A 23,923-nucleotide genomic window follows, 5' to 3' on the forward strand; every position below is an offset into this window, starting at 1 on the left:
TAACAGCTTTTTCATCACCTATCCAAATCCCCAGAACTTTCTGCCTAAAAGGACCTCAGTTCACTGTAACGTTCCTCTGAAACCTGAAATCCAGCACTTCTGGATAAGCATTCAGGCACTGAAGTCCTTTTGCACAGCAACCTGTTGCACTGTGTTTTCAAATGTTGGAGCTGGAATCCACCTTCTTTTTTTCAGGGTGATGAATAGGTTTCTCTTCAGATATCCTAGAGGAGAGTTTTCATTCTAGGCAGTCTAGCCATGAGGAAATGTGACACAGCATCATGCTATCTAGATTTTCATCTTCTTGTATTAGCAGTAATGCAACTAAGCGAACTAGTGAGAAATGACCTGACACAGCTATTGAAGCCTGCTGTCCCCTGCTTTGGCGATGGTAACTTCCCAGGAACCTTATTCCCACTGTTGAGTAGGACAGGCTGAAAAATAATATCCTCAAGAAAACCACTGGGATGGCAGGACAGGCAGTCCAGAACTCTGGAACTATCCAAATTGATTCATCATGTCTCATTGCTTCAGCCACTTTCAGATTTAGACTTTCAATCCTTTATGTGTGCGTGCTGTCCTTGAATTGAAGCAGTACAGTATCTTCTTTGTGTTATACAAGCCTTGCCCTTGCCATGGTTAAGCATTTAGACAAACTTTTGAAGAAAAAGGGTTAAAAATAAAGTGCCAATGTTTTTTTACTGTGCAGAATTGTTTCTTTGTGAGAATAGATTCTTTAAAAGACATTCTTTGTAGAACAGAGGTTACTGTGAATATAAATAGCCAATCCAGTGAGATAAAGGGGTGGTTCTGGAATGGCATACAAAAAAAAAAAAAAAAAAAGAAAAAAGAAAAACAGAAGGCAGCTAACACAAATAGTTTTGGTGGTCTTTTTTTGTTTGTTTGTTTTTTGCTTTTAGGGTTTTTTTTTTAAATGTTAAAAGAAGGAAGGAAGAATCACTTCTCTGTACATAAAAATGAAAAAAAAAAAAAAGAATAAATGTCCTTCTCTCTCTTTCTTTTCATTTACCAGTGTTTTATACCCAATAACTTCTTTGGTTTGTTTCCTCTATTGTCAATGAAAGAAGAAACAAATGCACTTGCTTTAGTTCAGAGTGTAATGTTGGAAGAAGAAAGCTATAAAATTAAGCTTAGAACTGGATGACTCTATGTATGCAGCAGGCTGAATGGACTACACTAAGATCAAGATGATGATGAATGGTACAATGGACCATATGGATTCATATTGCTAAATTTTGATTCAGTATGGTATACAATACTGGGTTTGCTACTGTTACCACTGAGGGGACTCAAGTGCACAAATTATAACAATACAAATAAACTGGAGTTGTTTAGGATGGAATGCTGTAGAAATCTCAGATATCAAAACTTTTGATAGAAATGTCCCTTTTTGCAAAAGAAAACAAAACACACTTTCCTATTTGTGATGTTATGAAAAGACGGGCATAGCTCTGCCCTAAGCATGCATATGTTAAACCTAGCTGAGTTGATAAGTATGACAGTTCAAAACATCATTGTTCCTCTTCTGGTGTGCAGGCTCTGGGTGTTTCTGGCTCTACCTTCCTGTTGTTAATTCTAATGACTTCCCTTCATAAGAGTGGACACAGTCAAGGCAAAATGATTAAATATTCACAAAAATCTTTGATTGCTAGTGGTACTTGGTCTGCAGTTACCCACTGACTCAGCTCCAAACATTCTGCTAATGGTGTCTAATTTTCGAATTCAAATCCACACAATTAGCCAAGCAAAAATTAAGGCTGCCTTTTACAGGTTTTATTGTGGCATTATTCTTCCAGGGAAAGTATTAAATCTCTCCTCAAGAAAGATGTCACAGAAAAAATTTCTTTGCTAGAATGACACTCCTTACTTTGGTCTTTATGTCTAGAGCCATTCAATCTCACACAAAATCTTGTCTCAGGAGAAGCCAAAGAGCTCTCTTCTATGTGAGCCTGAATCCACACTTTTGTGCCGGTATGCAGGACTTTAAACTACCGAACAGATTAAATTCTTTCTTTTCTTCATACAGTGCCTGTATGCAAAGGACTAGATCAAAATTATCCTCATCATCAGACTGTCAGTTTCTTTCCATATTAGTCCTTCCTTCTTTACCTATATAACGCTAACTGCTGGCTGGCAGTTTCCAGTCATGCTTTGGCTGCAGCTTTTGCAAATTCCCTTTCCAAAGATGAATAACTAAACATGTAAACCCTTGTTAGCTACTCACAACTTTTTATTAGACAACGTCAAGAAATCAAGCAAAGCATTCATCCAAATCATGTTACCAGTCAATAATTCAGGCAGCTTCTGAGTCACCTCTTGCTGTCCACCCTGGATAGCAGACTATTTGTAGAAGGCTGAAAAAATTGCTTTTCTTGACTCCTATTGCATGCCCCCTTGTTCTTTCTTTCATGATAGCCAACTAACAAGTGTTAAATTAATACAGCATGCAGTACCATATTGTGAACCATGCACCCTTAATAGATAATTCCACAAAACATACAGTTAATATGGTATGGTGTACTTGGTAGAGAGATGATACAGTATTATTTCTTTGTTTGTTGAAAAGAAAGGTAAGGCTTAGAGAATGCTACCAAAACATAACTTCACTTGACCTCATAATAAGACATAGTTCCAAGCATGGAAGGAATATTGCCATGCAAGACTGCAGAGTGCACTAAAGAAATAAAATGCTTCTAGCCAAGGGCAGAATCGGAGAATTTTCATCATTACAGATCATAGCAGGTGACAGACACCTCCTAGAGACAGTTTGCATCATTCAAATAACTAATTCATGAGGGCTTAAAATACAATACTGTGTTATATAATCAGCTATTAATGTGTCATTTCTTATATGCAAGAGGTTTTTTCCTTTAAAAAAAACAATAGTTGCATATACTTGACATTATAACGGGACTTGGCTTTACCTGAATCATCTACTCGCAGCTTTTTACTGGGATTGTCACCACTGTCATCATCGGACATTTCCATCTCCTCTTCCCGGCGGATTCCCATGAGCTGTTCACTGTGAGCATTTCGGAGCTCCTAAAACCCAAAATGACCTTTTGTCAGTATTAACATCCATAAAGTCATTATGCATTATTTAGTATCTGGTTTTAATGTCGCTCTGATTTTAATTATACATCATTTATCATTGTAATCATATTTATTTGTATATGAATATTTATAACAACAGTAGCACAGGGAATTCTTCCTGTGAAAGAACAAAGTTTATCAAAGGCAACACTCAGGGAAAACAAGAGAGAAAGTGAGGCTCCGTGTTGAGCGATCTTTAGTTCTGCTAAACATAGAAGAATGCTTTAACAGCTGGGATAATGCTTAAAACTGTGTATAAAGCAGACAGATAAAAGAGATTGCCAGCTTACATAAGGTATAGATAATTCTTGCTTCTCTCTGCCACTTGGGGTAGGATTCATCCAGCCAGGTGTAGGTGTCTCCATTAAACAAAGTAATATTAACTACACTCTGGTTCTCTCTGCTGATGGTAAAGGTAGCTGAAAGCAGCCAGGGCAGACCGAGCACTCTGTATTGCAAGTGCCTAATGCTAGCCAAATGAATCTCATCCTCTGTCCCTATGCCCAGATCTCCTTGAATTTAAAAGACAAAGCCCCATAATGCTGTCCTGAAAATCTCTGCATCTTGATCCAAAATGAGTGCCAGTGCTGACAGCCTCGTCTCTGGGTGACAGCGTCAAGGGCAGCCAGGCAGGCAGGGAGCCCCTGCACATGTCAGTAGGTAAATGATCAGCAGGCATGCCGGCTTTGTGAGAGTCTAGACAGTCTTTGTTCTGGGTAGAAAAGCCGGCACGGGTGTAGTGGCTGGCTTTTTAATGGCAGCGCTGAGAAGATTGAGAGGACTCTATTTTGTCCTAATAATCCTGTCAGGTGTAACATGGGGATGCAGCACCATGATTAGTGTAGGCCTTGTTCATCTGCAGACAGTTAATTTTTCTGCCAACAAAGCGCTTAATTCCCAAAGAGGTGGTTTGAAATCTCTGAAACAAGGAAGATTCGCATGGAAGGAGGAGACAGCATTGAGGACTCCGATCGCTGTTCCCTGCAATTAACAATAAGCTGTCAGAGAGGGACTGCATAAAAAAGGGAAGGCGTTTCCCTTGAGCTGCACCCTTGGTTCGTCGTCAGATCTCAAATATTCTGATAAATGTATATGTGCCCATTAATTGCAGCAAAGGCAAGGGAGCTAATTAGTGGGCGTTTTACATGAGAATAATTTCAAACTAAAAAAAAAGTGATTAAAAAGGTAAATCGTCGACCAGTGTGTCATGCAATCAGAGGCACCTCTGGAAGAAATTAGTACAGCATTTCTTAATTCTTTATTGGAAAAGGCCACCTGCACTTTTTCCTGGGGAAGTATACTGCATACATGAGCAGACATCCACTTACATTTACTCCCTCTTTAGGGGATAAACGTCCTTGATGCATCAATGTCTACATTAACAGCAAAGTCAATAATCTTCCACAGAGCATGGCTGTGTGTGTGAATGTTGCTTTGGGTTTGGGTTTCTTAAATTCACAAAAAAAGGGGAAGGATGATCAGGTAATTAAATAAATTAGCAGATAATGTCATGGTTAGTAAATAATAGGATTTAAATCAAAGATGCCATTTGGTACATTTCCATCTTATTTCAATCTGAAAACTAGGCATTTCTAAAATATATTGGTTTAGTGAGAGCCTTCACATGTTTTTGAATTGTTTTAGTTGTCCTCTTCTTAGAAAAATCAAAAGCAATAATATTTGAGAAAAATGAATAGTGAATTAACATTTCTGGAAAATCCAACTCTTTCACATTTCACTTTATTAAAGATTTAAAAGCCAGAAAATGAATGACACACCACATCCCTTTACAGAAAGTTAAAGAAGGGATGGTCTTAACAGAATTGAAATAATCTACTAGCAAATAATATTTTCATGCTTCTCTAGAAGATAAGACAAACATCAATCCCCAACTTCCCAACTTTCAATTGAACAAAGGCTTTATCCACTACTTACATGAAATATTTGTGAGCAAAATGCAAAATACAGTTTGTACCAATAAATTATGCTAACATTTTAAGTGTCCCATTATTGTGAACTCATTTGGTATTCACCATAATAACAGTGATAATAAAGAATTCATTTGGTATTCATGTGGATGTTACAGTTAGTGCCATTGGTATTCAACTGTAATTTAGCATTAGTTAATGGGCACTTAAAATGTTATCCAAATGATTTATAGCGCAGCACTTTAGTGTTTCTCAAACTAAGTGTACAACACTTATTTTACAAGTGTACTACAAAATAATTAAATAACTGCACCTTACCTTCTAAAGTTTTTATTCTGAGACAGAGAAAATAATTTAGAGGACTGTGATAGTAATAATTAACATACTGTATTACATGAAAATAAACCAAGTGTACGTAAGTTGCTCATATTAAAAAAAAAAAAAGGGAAGAAGAAAGAAAGAAAACAAAGACAGCGGTACTTACTTTGTAAAATACAGGCTCATAGCGTACATACTGAATTAAAAACGAAAGCTGGATGGCCAAAACACAGGATGAGGTCTAGTACTTCCTTTGCTGCCACTCACAGCAAGGGGAGTTAGAATCCCGTTTCCTCTGCTCATGCTTATGGCAGTCACACATGCATGGTCCCACATTGCTAACTCTGTGTATGATTATATGAATGCTGTTTTCTTTGAAAGCATAATACTTAGAATCAATACAAGTGATGCATCTACTTTTTAAAAGTTCAGCATAAAACAAATCGAGAGGAGTATGTCATACTTCTGGACTTAATATGCTTAAGTCATTACTTAGGAAAGAAATTTTCTATTTTATTTTCAGGCAAAGTCATCTTATAATGACCATAAAATGGCACAACAAAAAACAAAATCTATGCTACAGAATATTTCTTTTAAAAACAGATCACGATGACTCCTAAAATGATATTTTTCAGAAATAATTCTTAATTCTACCCTTAGTTGAAAATATTGTTCCTAATTTCACTACTGCAGTTCATTATTTGAGGTAGTAAACATAATTCTCCAATGATTTCCCAAATTTTGCATGAAAAATAAAAGCACATTGCTCTCTGTCTTGGTGCTATTTAATGACTATAATCATAATGAGAGCAATGGGAGAAATTCATACTGTAGTAAGATTGTATAATGGCCAGTTGATTAACAGCTAAAATGGTAGCCATAAATATTGCTGAATACACTATGTCCAGCTACAATCACACTCGTTCTGTGTCAATCCAGCTGTGAGATGATGGGTAGAAAGTAATAATAAAATCACCAACCTCAGAATGCTTTCGCCAAATGTCTATGTTCTTTCGCTGGGCTTTCGAGAAATGGTCCCAAGCTTTTTGTCTGGTAGAAGCGTTGAAAACGGCGACAATCTGCTCAACTTTGGTGAACAAGGAAGTCAAACAAGACAAGCAATTTATGTTGTGATCACTATAGAGAAGCAAAGCAAAGACACTAGGAGTCTATGGATGATGTCATTACTGAAACAACATCATCAATATCCATCCAATGATGTGTCTTTTGTACTTACATTTTATCAATGTTGGAGATGTCTCCCTTCAAGTCTGTCTCCATAACTTTAGTCTACACAACTTCTAACTATGTACCACAAACCACACATGCAGCTGCTTCCCCGTGATGTTGGCTACAGCTCTCTGCACAGCCACATGCTTTTGTGTGTGTGCCTATAGGTGTGTGACTACAGATATGACACTCGAGGCATAAACCTGACACATGTTCCCCTGAGGCAGCTGTATAAAGATGTGCGGGCTGTACAAACCAAAGTGTGAAAGACAAGCAGGCTCTGCTTTGAAGGGTGACTAGTTGATTGATAGTGGGAATTTGTCAGCAGACGGGAAGGGCTAAACCACACATTAATGCTGCATCCTGTAACTGCAGCTGCTGCTTCTCTTTTATGTAATATAAACGGGCTCACCTGTGGTAGATCATTCTGTCCTGTGTCCATGGCCTATGTATTTTTATGCGTATGAACAGTCTCAATTTTTGCATATAAGATGAACAAGAGATGTGAAATGGGCTTCCCTCATTCGGCTCTAATAGATTTGTTCTGAAGCCAGAAATCAATATTTAGGTCAATTATCTAGGACAATTCAGATCCTTATGTTTTTAGCTACTTGTTCATCGTAGTTCAGAACCCTTTTTCCCAGCACTCTTTCTCTTTTAATCAGCTACAAGCAATGTTGTGCTTCCTCAACAGTGGCCTGCCTCAAAATGATCTGACCAAGATGTAAGTTGCCTTGGTCCCAGCACAGTTAACTGAAGGACCACCAAGCAAACCAGATTTTCTAGAAATGACTTGGGCTGCCCTCCTGAGTAAGCAACCAAGCTGATCTATGAAGTCAAACTGAAAAATGCTTCAACTCTTTGTCAAGATTCTTGGCCATTTATCTCTTTAGATTCTTGGGCTGAAGCCATGTCCACTGTTTCGTAAAGCTGCAGCTTGGAGCACCTCCTTCCTCTCTCATTGAGAAATGGTGTCAGGAGTGCTGTAACACTCCCTAATCTGGTCTCTCATCATCAAGTTGATCAACAGCTGTTCTTCTCCTCTCAAGTCACAGATGTAGAGGATCTTACATACATAACAACCTATCATTTCTAAAATGGTAAGGTCGCCTAGTAAGTCAGTTATGTATCTTTCATCTCTCGTCCTGAAAACTTACCTCACTTACTTGAATAGGAGCACATTTTCACTCTGTTTTTTACCCCTTTTCAGGCTGCTTTCAGATTCAGTAAGATTACAACATTTTGAGACACATATGGAAGCTTTTCACTGCAATCATCAGGGCTGGTTAATTAACTTCTAAAACCATAGAAAATAAATGTCATCTTTTAAAATTAATATTTATATGTAGTTTATACTAAAGAAGGTTACTCAAAACTACTGAGATCATCAGATCCATTTGTGATCTGTTCCTATTTTAATAGCAGATGTGATAATTTCAGTCATACCAGAAATATATCAGAACTTGCTTGGAGTGAAGGTTGGTTGTATCAAGGAAGTTATGCTGTGTATATTTATTCAATTAATTTGAAAAGAATGAAAATGCTAAAGCACTCTATTATTATGTGTCTAGAAACTGAGGCTAGAATTTAATTACTATCATTGTGTTGATGACCCAGGTGCTCAGAAAAACTTGCTTAATTAACAATCTGTTTTTAGTTTGCAAGTGGAAATTCAATAGAAAAGATTCATAAGGATACGAGGAAGATCTGGTTTGCCATTTTCCACTAATAGGTATTAATAAGATCATCTGAATTTTGAAAAACATTTGAACTTTCAAGTGTTTAATTTCGATTGTGTGAACAGGTGCTAAGATTTATCAAAAGTCATTATCTGATCATTTCAGAAACCCTCCTCAGTGGAAACACAAGCTAGGAAGATGTCAAAGAATTCTCTTGCATAACTGCAGTAGACAAAGTGAGCAGAAAAAGGATCTCCTTCACTTACTTAACTTTTAGAAATTAAAAAAAAACTAAAGGAGGTAGGATACTGTGAGTACTAGATGATAAAAGTCAAGACATTTAAATGAACTTTATGCAAAGCAGCTAGGGATAATAAGAAAAGGGAAATACAGAAGAGAATATTAATTTAGTTTATATCAAAGACCTCCCACTACTCTTTTCAGAGAAAGTGTCAATGTACATACAGTATTTTCAACACACAAAGCAATCTAGGCTATGAAGTGTTGCAAATATCCACAGGTAACACCCAACATGAAAAGTATCTAAGTATTACATTAGATCTAAAGAGCAGCTAAGGCCATGGCTTGACAGTACAGGAAAGTAGCCTCGCATCTTTTTGTGCTGCATCAAATGCCTGCATTCATGTGTCATAAGATGGCAATCCAATATAAACCCGTTCTGCCAGTTCACATTTGTTCGTAAGCTAATTCATGTTGCATCAAGATTCATTTGTTCTCCCACAGACACCCTGGAAGCCTAAAGCTGGCATAACTCCTGTGCTCTGCATAATTGGAAGGCAAGACATAATGTACCCAACCCTCATCAGGGTCAAATTTGTGTGGGTAAGTGATCTAGCAGCACACAGCCCATAAGGTTGGTAGACTTATCCCTAAGGGGAAGCTATAAGAGTTTATATTAGCTCAGAAACTCTCCAGTTAACTCATTTTTTCCTCCATGTCTGGGTAAGATTTGCCCAAAGAGAGGTCCCAGATTTTGGGCTGATATCTGCAGAATCTGAGTGAAACGGTTGTTCCTGGTCTTGCTGCTGACCGTGGTTTTCAGGCTATTTCCTGACCTCCAGAAAGACATTTCTAAAATGACATAACAGATTATATCTATCTATCTTTGTAAGGCACCTTGAACTCTAGAATGCACTGTACTGTCAACTGTGACTGGTAAGTAGAATTATTAAGGAACATGAAATATTCATTGTCAAACATCTGTTGGTAAGTTCTATGCTATATCAAATTTTCATTGACCATATGCAAAGCTGTTTCCTTACTAAATTAGAGTTTAAAAAACCACATTGTTCTGGAAGAGTCTGTACCACGTCATTGCTTTTCCTATCAATATAACTTACAGGATGTAAATAACTGCAACTTTCCTAATGACTTATTCTGCAGCTGGTAATTTATGTGGCATGTTTCAGAGAAAGTATTACTATCTAATTGTTTTTCTGCTGAGTTATAAATAAATAAGAAGACCCAAACAACTAAGCCTAGGGTGACATGCAAAATGTTTAACAAATGCAGTACCACTACAATACACTTTATTAGGGGTGTCAGCTCACAGTAAAGCATATTGAAAGAAAGTTTAAACCTCAGTTTCTGCTCCTATAAAACATGTTACCAGAGTAGGGTATTGTTATTAAGTATAAATGTAAAAACAACTAGAAAAACTAGGAAAACCAACAACAACAAAACTCCTTTAAATGATGCCTGCAGAAATTGCATACAAGATTGGATTAAAGGGAAAACTAGAATATCTCCAGGGCAAGAGAATATTTGATACACAATATTTGAAAATGATAATACCAGGGAAGAACAGAAATAAATGAGAACTGAATTATAGACTCATCTGTAGATTAAGAGGTAGGGAGAACACTTTTACCCTCCATTACATTTATCAAGTAGGCTATTTTAAATATGTGATTGAGTGAAGGCTGAAATTTCTCCTTGGTTTCAGGAGACAAGAAGTACTCAATTTTTCCTTTGCTTATTACATTATCAGCTGCCATCCATACATGATTATTTTTAATTTTGTAATAATAAAGAACACCAGCAACCAAATATTTTATAATACCTTACAATACAAAAGACACTAAATAGAATCTGAAACACAGTGTGTTAAAATAAGAACAAAAGTCTTCATTGGCAGATAAAATAATCAGATTTCATGGAGAATTTCACTCCAAATTCCACCAATTAGGGATACAGGATGAAAAGGGCTTTGCACTAAATTACTGTAAGTGCAAGAGTAGAATATATGGCAATTTAGCTCAGAAAAATTCTGTGAGAGTGCGACAGTTGACATGCAGGGTAAAAGAAAAATTCCACCCATAAAATTACAGTGTAAAGGAAACTGTTACAGCAAATGTATAACATGCTTTTCAAATATAGATTCACAGCACAGGCAGGATATAGAGTTGGCGTGGTTTGGGTCAGAAGCCTTGCTGCTGAATTCTGACTAAGCTGGAGTCTGCCAATTTATTTGGCTCCAAGCCCAGCAAACCAAGGAATTACAGTAGTCAAGGCTAGATGTTGTAAGTGAATGAATTAGAGTCTCCAGGTCAGTTTTGGGTAGGAAAAAGAACAATTTTGGCGACAGTCCTGAAAGACATTTGGTGACACACTGAACAGAACCTAGCATTAAGTCCAAGGCTAAAATTGCACGTAGGCAAATGACATGTGACATCAATAAGAGAAATGGTAGACAGATTGCACAGTAATGAAAGAAAAATATATTTTTTTAAAATTAATCTGGGCCAAACCCTCAGTCTTTTGGTTACGATACTGTTTATTTTCAGAAAAGAATTTGCCTTTCACACATTAACAGCTGAAAACCTGCAGCTCCTCCCAATTCACATGACATAGAGAGAGAAACAGATGTGATTTCCATTGACTGGCAGAGTAGAAAAGCAAAAGAGTTGGAAAATGTCACCCTGGACAAGACTGCAGATATTGCAAGGAATGGGTCCTAAAGTAAAGCATACTTCTGGGCATCAGCTGTGTATGTAAGCAAACACCATTATAGATTTGTTCAGTGAAGACAGATTTTGACAGCTACGCAAAATGACTCATCTGTCACAAATAAATGGCATCCTTGATTTGTTTGGTTTTGGTTTTGTAGGAGTTTTGTGTTTGGGTTTTTTTGTTTGTTTGTTAATTTATTTGTTTTAATCGAAACAAAAAACAACACAGAATTAAATCCACAGGTACCAATAAGAAGGTGAATTGTGGCTGCACCTCCATCAGAGAAGAGGAGGCTACTGTTTGGTCTGCTTGCTGCCTAGGTGGCTGTAGGTTCCTTAAGACGTAGTCTTAAGACATAACATGATAAAGGAGAAAACTACAAGACTTCTCAATTATATCCCCAAATTCCACCTTTTTGGACAGACCAAGAGAACAGTACCTCCAGAGATTTATCTCCCAAATTGTTTTGCTGTGTGGGAAGTCAGCTTGCAAGGCTACCATTCCTCGACTTGCCCTACTGCCAACAATGACATCTGTACTAGCAATCAAAACCACGCAGGGACTATTCTCGTTCCCTGAAACCAACTGGCACAACATGCTGAGTGTCCATGCAGCAGCAACCCTTCTCTCTCCTCAAAAAGATCCTTTTCAGCGAAACTACTTGGCCTGTACCAAACTCTAAATTGTACCCACATTTTGTGGGGAAATCCTAGCTGGCTCAGAGCACCATCTTTCTTACAGTTGAACAGTATGGACAGGCCTGCTCTATCTCAGCTTAATTTAATCCTCTAGACAGAGTCAGTGGGATCATCTTCTACTAGTAGTCTCACCTCTTCTGCTCTCATCCTGATACAGAGGTCTTGGTGTTGCAGAGGCATTGCAAGGCTTACCAAAGGAAGGATGTTTTTCTCTTTTGTCTACCGTGTCTCACCTACCTGAATACTCGAAAGAATGAGAAACAAGTCTAAGTGTCCTCCCCTAAATTACACTATATTATTTCTACATTTCCCTTGGACTAGGCCTACAGTGTTTGAGACCAGGAGGAGGTGTTGATCTGGTGCCTTCCTCTTCCATCTGTCTTACTTAGACTGGTCCTAGTCAACACGCTTGTGTGGGTTATTAAGAAGCTGAGTGAATGTCAGTGGTCTACACCTGAGTGATGCAGACAGGTAGAAATATTTTTTCATAATACAATAAGCAGATTTTTCCACATAGATGAAGGACAAAATAAAAAATACTTCTACTGCAGCACATATCATAATCCCTGACTTCTAAAGCCATCAAACCTCAGTATCAGCAGCTGTTGTTTTCCTTTCTTCTTTTTTGAGCTAAAAAACCCAGTGAGGAAGAGTAAAAGAAGAAGCATTCAGGGGATACTGAAAATGCCACATTTTCAGGATTTATACTGAAACCTGCACAGTAACTTGTCTGAGGTATTTAGATCAAGTTCTAGAAATGGAAGAATGCTCCTTGTTATATTGTGAAATAAAAAAAAAAAATACACTTTGATCAAAGATAGCCCAGTTTGCCCTGCAAGGGCAGAATCTGCTGGAAAATCTGTCTACAAAATAAGCTTTGAAAATCTTTTAGGTTGTGAAACATGGTTTAATTTACAACAGAGAAACTGACAGCTTGGTGTAACAGCAAATGCTGGCACCGTGCCATGTGATATATCACTTGGACTCAACAAGACCATTTCACCTCCATGTCATTTCTCAACGAACAGTAACCTGACATTAGGCCAGTACAACACAGTAGGGCAGGTACAAATGTACAGTACCTGCTATTTTAATGCCACCATCTTATATTACAGAACAGACTTCACATACCTTATGGACAACAATAAAAAAAAAAACAACAAACCAAGCCCCACAGAATCCACAACCCCCAATCCAAAGGAAGATTAAATGAATGTTACTTTCTTCATTATCTTGACAAGATTATAAGCCATCCCCAAATCACTGCATTTAATTAGCTGTTCTCATTGTATTTATGGTTAGGAGGACCTTTTTTTTTTCCCGGTTCTGAGATTTAAAAATAGCAAATGTAAGAACAACTATTTTTGGTAAGCCTGTCTAAAAAAAGGTCCCCAAGGGAATTCTGAGATGAAGGAGCATCACAAATGTGACTGAACTCTGCCAGGTCTCATTAGCGAAGGGACTGTCTCTAAGTAATAACAGTCCAGGGATCTTGCAGATTAGAATGCTTCTAGGACATCAGGAGGGCTGTTTGTTTCAGATATAATATGGTTTCTTTTGCTAAAGAAGAGGGAGGTGGATGAGAAGGCTCCAACAGCCATAGGTTTCTGGCACTCAAAACAAAAAAATCGTCTCACACATCTTACGTAGGAACATTTACTTCTTCGTTTGCTGTCATACCTTATGTTTCCTTGTCTGCTGTGACTTGTCCTCCTCTCTTTGTTTACTGCCTCCAGTCTCATCTTCCTTCTGTATATTTGTTTCCTCTGTGTGTGTCCATCTTTCCCTCCCACACAGTCTACCCTTTTCAAAATCTCTTTTCCTGCCCCCATAACATCTCTTAGTTACCATCACAAACTACACCATTTGGGACAAATCCAGTGATTTGACATGAAGCAAGACTAGTGCCTACTGAAGGGAGTAAGTATTTCAATCAGTAATAGTTGCATAGGGCTATTCATACTCATATTTATAAGGTTTTTTCATTCACTTATAACCAACATAAACAGTTTTAGATGTGCAGGCTGCATGATATGCACAACCAATTCAGAAAACCTTTTGGGTGAAACCTCCAAATTTCCTTCCTTGCTTTAACGTCTTACTCTCATCCCTCACTGTTCATTTCCACACACTTACAATTCAGTTCTGTGAAGCATCAGGCCCTTACCTCCATCTCTACTCAACAAGGCTGCTCAAAATCAAGCAGAGATTTCCATGTGATTCAAACACATGCTTATTGGCTTTCAAGTTTGCTTCATTATCCAGGAAATCTGCAGGATCCACGCAAGTGGTGTGACTTGCCAAAATGGGGCCTTAGACTGAAACATCTTTGGAAGCAGTGCTTCTATTTTGTTAAAAACCCACCATGCATATTTAATGGCCTAAATTAAATAAAACAACAACAAAAAAAAAGTCTTAAAAATAACAGGAGAAGAGCTGCTGTTGAAATTCTGGCCATGCCTACATCCATACCAAGATTCCTATTGACTTTAGTGGAGTGAAGGCTACAGACAATGAAAGGAACAAAGAAATTCAAAGAAAATGAAACACAAAGGAATAAGCTATCTGAAATACTACAAGGTTGCAACCACAAAGGGTTATGCTACCAGAAAGTGGAGAGGAATTGTAAGAGTGCAAGGTGAAATAGAAATGGAGTCTTTCATCTCTATTCTCTCCTACTGCCACAGCATCCTGGATAGAAATGCTTTTGAGAACACGTGTACATGAGACAGAAAATGGGAGGACAAGTAAAAAAGGATAGAGATCCCCAGCTGAGCTTCACTGGACAAATTATTGGTACAGAAGGAAGCAAAGAGCACACTGACTAAATGAGCTAATCAAAAGGGACTGGATAGATTGTGGAGGCTATTTTGTATTTATTTTTTTTTTAGAAATACATCAAGGTAGAAAGTAACAGTAGCAACTAATGACATGAATGATTAATGTTTTTATTTGTATTATAATGGCATTCTATGACACCAACTGAGATCTGGGCTGCACTGTGAAAACACATTATATGACTCAATCTCTTTCACAAAGAGCTTAATGATGACCTAAAAATTGCACATAAAGTAAGCTCATATTTTCAAATTAGTCACTGGCAAATGAAAGAAAGACTGTAAGACTGGACAATTAACGAGCGGGAAAATCCTTTTAAAAGTTTTTATTAATGCAGAGCAATTGAAAGAATTCTCGGAAAGCATGAATGTGTGTAACAAGCCTGACTTCTAAGAGAATTTTAACCAGCATGCTTTCAGTATCTGTAATGTAACTGGCTGTATTTTTAGTACTAAGAGAATATACTAAAAAGTGGAAGGATTACTGGGAGAAATGACTTCAGTAAGGAATGTAAAGCAAATCAGATAAGATGGTGCTTTTGGTAATCACCATCACAGCAATGTAAATTTTACCTTTTCTAAAGTACGAGAGCAACTTTTGAAGTGAGCCTGTAATGAGAAAAACAAAACTGATCTCAATCCTTTATTGAAGAATGCTCAGAAAGGATTTTTAACTTTTTTTTCCTACTTTTTTTTATATAAAAAAAATCTGTGAAGGCACTGATAATGTTAAAACAGATCAAATCATATCCAGAGATGTCAGAGAATGAAAATGAACAAACCTGAAGAGATAATTTCATTCAGTCTGTTGAGAATGAATTTCCCTTCACAATTTTTTTTTTTTTTTTTTTTTTGAGGAGGAGATGGGTATTTATAGCAAAAATCCACTAACTAATTGATAAAAAGTCAGTGTACTCTAATACACCACTGAAGTCCTGCAGTAGGAAGGGAGGGAAAACTCAAGGGGAAATTTCTGACCTTCCCAAGGAGGGGGACATGACACACAGTCTGTTCCTCAAACCTTTGATTCTTCTTAATAAACAGCCTTACTGAATCAGCTCAAAGTTGCATCTAGTTTTATAGCTTGTGTCATGAATAAAAGGGCTAAAGATGCTTAGCAACAAGCTAAGCAGGTAAACTGCATAATCTTCTAATTTCAGGTTTCTTTGGCTTCACGGCTTCTTGAAAGATTCTTTGTTTCTACTTCCATGTACACATTTACATGCAATACAAGAGCATAAGGAAGCAAACCAGGTTATTGGCAGCAGAAAAATAGTGTCAGGGACCCTGTATATTCAGCTGTGGAGTGAAAACTCTTTTTTTTCGGTAGATAGCAAGAGAGAAAGAATATCTACACAATAACTGGAAGTGGACTATGCAGCTCAGATCTTGAGAACATTTTCAAAAAAATCAAAGCAGGCAATGGCAGGCAGAGTTGTCATAAAATTCTTGTTGGTGGTGCTGTGCACTTATTTTAGATGGTGCCTAATACTCCAGTTGCCCTGGAGTTACTCCCCACTTTCCCCCTCACCCACATCAGCATAGTGCCATAGTGTGCCTATGTGGGAGCTGTTAGATTCAGAGGATAGCATATCACTCTGATCACAGCTCCTTGTTAAGCTGGGATACCACTCACATACAGATGGCTTTTCCTCTCCCACTATGGATTTTGTGGCAAATGTCCACCAGAGACATTATGAAAATTGCAGCGCTTTTTCTGACTCTCTCAGAAATCAGCCTATTGGCCAGGCAAAGTAGGGACTCACTCAGATGCTGTCTCTTCCCCTCTTTGAAAGAGTTAATAATGCCACTTTTATCCACAGATATGAATCTCTGTATTTTAAAATGTCATAAGTGGCTAAAAACTACAAGGTTTGGGTCCCTGACCACAATTAGAACTGCACCAAGAAAAAGATCCCAACATTTTCTTTTTAGTTAATGGAAACATCTATTTTACAGTTTACGAATACTCCAGCAGTACTACTGAAGATTGCATCCTGTCACTTGTAAATTATGTTAAACTTCATCACAGTTTTGCTTTTATTGTTTATTATGACGGCATGACATTTAGTAGCTGAAATGAAAAAACAAGTTGTCAGTATATAGCTTGTCCATAAGGTCTTCTGGGAATATCAGGGTGGACTACTGGTGTATACCAGCCCTGAATACTGAGTGCTGGGGATTGCTACACTGGATTGCCATTGCCTTTACTAGCTGCTAGGCACATTCCCTAGATGGCGATGTACCATAGACACAGCTGTTCTCTCTGTCCAGCGCAGTGTTACAGGAGGCAGGGAGACAAAAAACCTCCTAATCTCCTGGAGAGACATCTCCCTCTAGCTGGCATTGTTCTGGATCAGGTGCCTAAAAGCTGTCTGTCAAACACCCTAAGGAAGGTCAATACCACCTTTCAGAACACTGGACCTCACCATTTAGAGCGCTCTTGAAAGAAAGGAGGCTTAAATTCAGTTCCTTCACTGGCATTCAGGGTATTTAAACGTATTTTTCCAAAAGATCATCCTCATCACTATGCACTGAACTTCCCAGAAGTTCAAGGAGAGAATGAAAGCGAAGGCCACCATGTGACAAGGAGGTAATCTGACTGGGGGGCTCCATGATAAAAACACACCCTCTCATTTTTCACCACAAGCATGAGAGAGTGGTTCATAGACCCTGATGGGGACCTGATGCCTAAGTCCCTTAAAGAGGCATCCATTAGTAAAATTGACAAAAATGACCAAATACGTGAGTGTCATAAGCTGCTCAGTACCCAGCCATGGGGCACTTCTGTTCATTACACTGTGTATCTATCTACTTGCACACTGGGACACTTCCACCCCCTTGTATATCTGACTCTTGAGATATCAAATTAACTTTTGAATATGTGATTTGGCATCTTCACTCACCTATAGGTACTTTTGAAAATGTTGTCAAGGGAGACTGCACTAAATAGTCTGAAATCTCACTAAAAGGTAGATGAAGTTTACAGTGAATGGAGGAGAAAGTCAGATGAGAGAATTGCAGCTTTGGTGTAGCCTAAAAAAACCAGCCCAATGCAGATGTCTCTAGGGCTTCCATTTTTCTTAAACATGAGGATCAACATCTATAAGCCTTAGGCTGAAAAGGTGGGTTTTGGGAGGAAATGAAACAGAGATGCATGGAAAGTCAGGGAGCAGTGTCACATGTAACTGTGCAGTGGAAGCAAAGCAGAAGAATTTAGAAATCAAACCACAAAGAAAGAACCATAAAAACTCCTAAAAAACAACCAGATTCAAATCTTGAAAAACTAAATGATTTAATAAAAAAGAAGGAAGTGGACATTTTTCTCTCTTTACCCCTTAAATAACCGAAGAAGCATCATAACAACGCTAAGACTCCCTGTAGAACTTAAATCAGGGGCTGTAAATTGGTGGTCTGACAGCAGTAATACGCTTTATTTCACAGATTATCCTGGCACGAGTATTCTGGTCAGGTAATTAATTCACATGCTGAACACTTGACCCAAATTTTTAGGGGTAATCCTCTTGGTAATCTTCTAAATACCTCCAGGAAGAAATGTGTAGCAGGGATTTCAATTCCTGTACTTCTTTAGTAGTTGGGCCATAAGATGAAATGTTCTGGCCACACTAATCCTCATTAGTAAGAAAGTATTTTATACTGAGACCCACATTGATGTGTGTGTGTTTCAGGTGAGTGCACTTGAAGCCCATTTTCCTAATGTATTTCTACTTTACTCCCCATAACACTCACTGCTACAGTGCTGGCATTTTTATCTAACTCCAAGTTCTTCCCTTACACTACATCCTTCTGTATCAAGACTACACACAGTAAGTGTGCTTAACCTGCTCTGCACAAGGCATGTAAAAAGCTGGACATCTGGTTCTGAGCTAGGCCCCCTGGGAATCCTCTATGGGCAGCAGAGAAATAATGGCACCTCCAAGGGATGATTCATCTCACTGGAAGAGCACCATGAGGTCGGTCTGATGACTCATTCCCTGGAGGTGCTTATTTTTCTCTGCTGACTGCAAAGAAAGCCCAGAATGGCCAGCTCAGAGTTGGACATCTGACCTAGTTCATGACAGACAAATGCCACATGGTATTTTAGAAGTACTGTAATATTTATGTCAAATGGCCACACAGCTGCAGCATTACACTAGACTTTTGGATCCTTACTGCAGAACAGCAGAAGTGTTATTTTTGTCACTCTGCAGAATTTAATAGATCACACACACCTATTTTGGACATCTAGTATTTTCAAATTCTTCTTCATAAAGCAAGTGACATCATAACAGATTAGACAAGGCTGTAGGTAAACAATGGACAAGGATGCATGAAAACCTCAGATCAATTCAAACACAGGAAAATTCTAGAGAAAGGGAAGCTCATTTCACAGTCTCCATGTTTAGCAATCTTAAGCATATACATGTGTAAAGCAGAAACAGTATCCATCTGTTTGTAGTAAGTTTGCAGAGCATTTCAAGAAGACACACTAATGCTAATAATGGCCAACGTTTATTATGTTTATAAAATAACCAATATGTGGAGCATCTGGAAAGCTCGTAAAATTTGTTCTTATAAAATCCACAGAGTGTAACACCCTTCCCTGAGCCTGTTTTTTTGCTGACCTTGTCCTCCTAGGCCAGGTCTGTCAGAAACTCTCTGCTTCCAGGCATAGCTGTGACTGTGGCACTGCGAAACTCATGTATTGAAGCCAAACCCATTCTCATTTTCATAAGTTCATCATTCAGCACATCATTGGAACAAACTAGATAGCCAAAACTGCAAGTTTCCACCTGAAACTACAGGGATGTCTATTTCCAAGTGACAGATGTTCTACAACGGTTGGTGACAAATGGGCTAATTTAGACTGATTTAACTAAAGTTCTGCCTGCTGACAGTGGGGGATTTTTTTTTAATGCAGCTGAAGAAGGCATTTCTGAGCGCTAGGGCTGGCTGCTGCACACAAAACTAGAGGGCCTGGTGTGAACCAAATAGCATGGCCATGCGTGGTGCCTGCATCTCTGCTCCTCACACCATCTTTTAGATGCTGAGATGGAAGATGGCATTGCCTAGCAAATCACGAAGGGAATTAGCTGGTCTTTAGAATTTACCCACTGAACATATGTCCTCAGAAATCAAATGCTTTTGGCCCAAACTCTTTCTTCATAAATTCATGAATCTAAGCTCTAAATAGAAGGACATTTAATTAGTGCCCCGGGGTGAACTGGTCTTCTGGGATGCTGAGCTCTCCATGATATATGCAGGAAGCTTCCAGGGGCTGCTCTCCTAACCAAGGCAAGCCCATCCAAATTAATGCTTTCAGCCCTAACTTCTGAAGGATTACCACTGAGGGACCAGAAAAATGTTGCATAAAAGCATTTAGGGCTCACTTTTTAACATAAAGATTAGGAGTGTGATTCAGAAATTACAGTGTAACAAGTGCATTGCCCTCCATCTGGAGAATTGTCTTGGTTTTTGTTTTTAACTTGCATATGAGAGCTGACTTCATGCTCCACCCTTCTGAGTATCATAAAGCCTCTTGCTTGAGCAGCCATGAGTAGACATATTAAAAACCATCAACAATGAAATTGGTTTTCTTTCTCCTTCTTGTCTTTACTTTTTTCTCCTGTCTTCTCATATTTTCTTTTTTCTCGTCTCTCCTTTCTCCTCTCCTCTCCTCTATCCTCTTTCCTTCCATTTGAAGAACACTTCTAGGTAAGTATCCTGATTATTGTTTCATGAGGGAACCTCATTGAGGGAACCTCATTAAGGTAACTTCATTGATTATATTTCCATACTAAGAAAATAGCTGCCAGCACTAAATATTTAAGGCAGTTTATCTGCCAAATTAATACTGGCATTATATCAGCCAAGCAGTCCCGATGCCAGCAGCAGTACAGCGTATACTTCTACTGTGGGGATGGCCTGTACACTGTGAATATGTCCCTAAAAGTTGCTGAATCCTTCTTCCTTTTACCTAAACCCAGACTAAAAATATAAGATAATTGTCCTCTATTCTGTAAGTGGCCTAGTTAACTAGCTGCAACACACAGGCTACATATCACCTCTCTCCACATAAGCCTGATTGCTCAGAGCAGGGAGGCTTCAGTCTGGTCCGTTCCTGAAGTGTTATGTCTATGCAACAGTAGACATTATGCATAGAGCACATCTTTGTCTATTAATAAAAAAACTACTGAAACTTTGCTCACCTTGAGAAATAAGCTCTTAGGAATGGTCCTTGTTCCTCCAAATTGCCATAGAGTATGGAATAGGATATGAAGTAGAATATGACTGCATCGCAACTACTTACCCCCAAACAAACAAAATAATAAAAAAACTACTACTACCACCACCACTATCACTACAACAACAGTGGACAAAAAGGAGTTACTTACATTGAGTGAGGATCCCTGTTAAGGCATTTTTGAAACTCTCCTTGGCTTGCTCCATTTCTTGCTCATGAGCAGCCTTTTCATTCATGAGCCGGCGAACGTGGCTGTTGGCTGATTGCACCATCGAATAAAACTGGTTTGCAGAGCGACGATTCACCTCACCTCGCTCAATCCAGGTAAGCAGCACTGTAATGGCCTCTGAAAACTTGCTATCATCTAGAACAATCAAAGCACAGGTTTTAAATTGCAGGCATAAATATCCTGCCGAGAACACATTTTCTGCTCCGTGTCACATTAAAATCACCATAAATCCTGCTTGCAGTATATCATTTTGGGCAACTTTTGGGACTTTGTTGCATCAGATGTAAGAAGCCAATACTGCACATGAAGGTATATAAATCTTCCTTCAAGACTTGTCTCCTGCTTATTTTAATGGCTTTCTCACAATAAAAAGCACCCCCTCCCCCCTTTCCTGTGGCCTGACTTTTTGCTTTCACAATGTCTCCCTTAAGCCGTTCAGTGATACGGAATGACTTTACAGTGGGAGTGAGGAGACCCCTATGTTACTGGACCCCACTGAAGAAATGAAATGTGTCCACGTTAATCTGCTCATCCAAAAGCTCAGTCTTGGAGCTTGAGCTCAGCTGTACTTTTGTCAACAGATTTCACTAACATCACATTCTTAATTAATGAACAATGACAAGGCTGAACAATTCCTCCTCGAAGCACTGATTAATTACAAGGAACTGCTTTGAACAGATGATGTGTCTGTGTTTGTTTTGTATGATTCGTCTGTATTTTGTTTTACCTTTTTTTTTTTTAAAGGATTCCAGACGAATCCAGGCAAACACCTGGATTACAGCTTTACGGTTACAGGTAACTAAAATTGTATTTCTCTGCAGAAAGATTGCCAAAACTGATGGCTAGATTTTGTGCACTCCCTCCCCAAATAATTTTCTTTCCTCTGACAGTGCTCTCAGCTTTCTCAGAAGACTCTTAGTGCAGCATCCATTACACTTCTGCCTTCATCAGAATTAAGAGGACACACTTCTTTTTAAGCCCCATTCAGGCTGAACTGCAAGAAAATATTATTACAACAGAGTGTCTTCCTGTGGAACCATTTTTGCGCAATTTGGTCTTATTTTTACCCCAGGATTATATTCTATAAAACTTCCATTTCCCAACAAATCATTTTAAACATCTTATTAGTCCTTCTTGGTTAGATTTTTTTATATATATTTTAGATGGTAGGTATGCCTTTCTATAGGAGAAGCTAACAGTTACAGTGGGGAGAAGTAATATAGTTATAACCAGAAGACACTTAAAATGAAAACTGGAAAATACTAAACCCAACCAACTGTGTTACAGGGTACAGAAATGTGGGACATAGTTTGTAAGACTCTGCTTTCCACGTACAAAGAACAATGAAATACTAATTCTTAAGTGATGATTTGGGCTTCTATTCTGAATCAGTAATCACTTTCCTACAAGGCAAGAAGCCTACGGTACAGAGAGAACTAGTGACATGCTCTGTGCCCACAGCCTGTGAAGCATACATTTTACATTGCATGATCTTTAGCATCTTAATAAGTGAAACATGCTTTCAGCTACAGCAATAGGCTTTGCTCTCCACAGCTGGAGAGGCATGTTTGCCTAAGATCCCTGAAAAGAATTGCAAAATAAGAACATCATATCATCCTTCCTTGTACAATGACGTATCTGTTGTGATGTTACATTAACATGTGATTCATCATCATAATTCATTAAATAATTGTCTCTGGAGAGAAAAAGTCAGATAGGCATCTTTTCTTTTCATATTGTCCTCTTAGATTAGACTCCACTTCCAAGCTTTGCTGGATACATACATGGCAGGTATGTATTAAGTGGGTCTGATGAGTGAGGTTGCAAGAAAACACTAGGATTAAGGTCTCCAACAGCCTTGGGCAAAATCTTCAGCCTGCTGAATTGCATGGGAGCTGAATGTCATGGATCCAGTACAGCCAAGAACTCATCCCTGCAACATAATGCTTATTATAATTACAGTAGTCAGTAAGAATAACCTGCAATGGCTTCTGGCAATGTTATCATGCAATTTCCAACATTCTGTACAGTCAGGTCACTCTGTGGATGGCACCAGCCTGTTAACACCAAGGATGTGCCTGATTGTGAGTAAAGCATAACTACAGATGAATGCTGCTCTTTTTTCCTTGTAGACATCATTGTAGATCATCACATATAATTTATCACCCAACACTGAAGTACCATTTAGAGTCAATTATTCCATTCAATCTAGGTCAAGACATGAACAGCAAAGTTGGGAGAAATGGTGCACGGAAGCACTCTGAAGAGGTACACTGTGACCTGTGAAGAAACAGTGCGCAGCACTGAGCAAAAATGTTTCACGGAGGTACATGAGGAAAACCAGTTGCACAGAAACATTCTCCCTTTTTATTTCTTTAATCTCTCTCCAGTAATCATCCGTGTGTTGTTTTGCTATATTAAAACACCCCTTTGTTTTTATCAGGCAAAGTTGGTGTATGTAAGGGATGTTCATAAACATGCCTTCCTTCCGCCACAAAGATTCAACCCATGCTGTCATGCCCATGTTTTCAACATACTATACTTCCAGGGAGCTGCAGAGGTCTGTGGGCCTGTTATAGTTAATTCATGGCTCTGCACTAGCAGGAAAAAATCCTTTCATTGGTAAACATCAGTATCTCCATTGATTACATAATTAGAAGATGCATTAAAAAA

At 38.4% G+C, this 23,923-nt stretch overlaps 1 protein-coding gene across 12 annotated transcripts in view; it reads right to left on the reverse strand.

Moving 5' to 3' along the window:
* The window catches only part of ENOX1 (ecto-NOX disulfide-thiol exchanger 1), a 376,319-nt gene that overhangs the window by 60,051 nt on the left and 292,345 nt on the right, over positions 1 to 23,923 (reverse strand). For all 12 annotated transcript variants that reach the window (XM_030473000.1, XM_030472916.1, XM_030472995.2 and 9 more), the window contains 3 exons: positions 21,173 to 21,385; positions 6,341 to 6,447; positions 2,946 to 3,063 (listed from right to left, as the gene is read on the reverse strand). In XM_030473000.1, the coding sequence (XP_030328860.1) occupies positions 2,946 to 3,063; positions 6,341 to 6,447; positions 21,173 to 21,385 (438 nt within the window). The remainder of the gene's footprint in view (positions 1 to 2,945; positions 3,064 to 6,340; positions 6,448 to 21,172; positions 21,386 to 23,923) is intronic.

The sequence above is a fragment of the Strigops habroptila genome, chromosome 2 (assembly GCF_004027225.2).
Source record: "Strigops habroptila isolate Jane chromosome 2, bStrHab1.2.pri, whole genome shotgun sequence".
NCBI classification, from domain to species: domain Eukaryota; kingdom Metazoa; phylum Chordata; class Aves; order Psittaciformes; family Psittacidae; genus Strigops; species Strigops habroptila.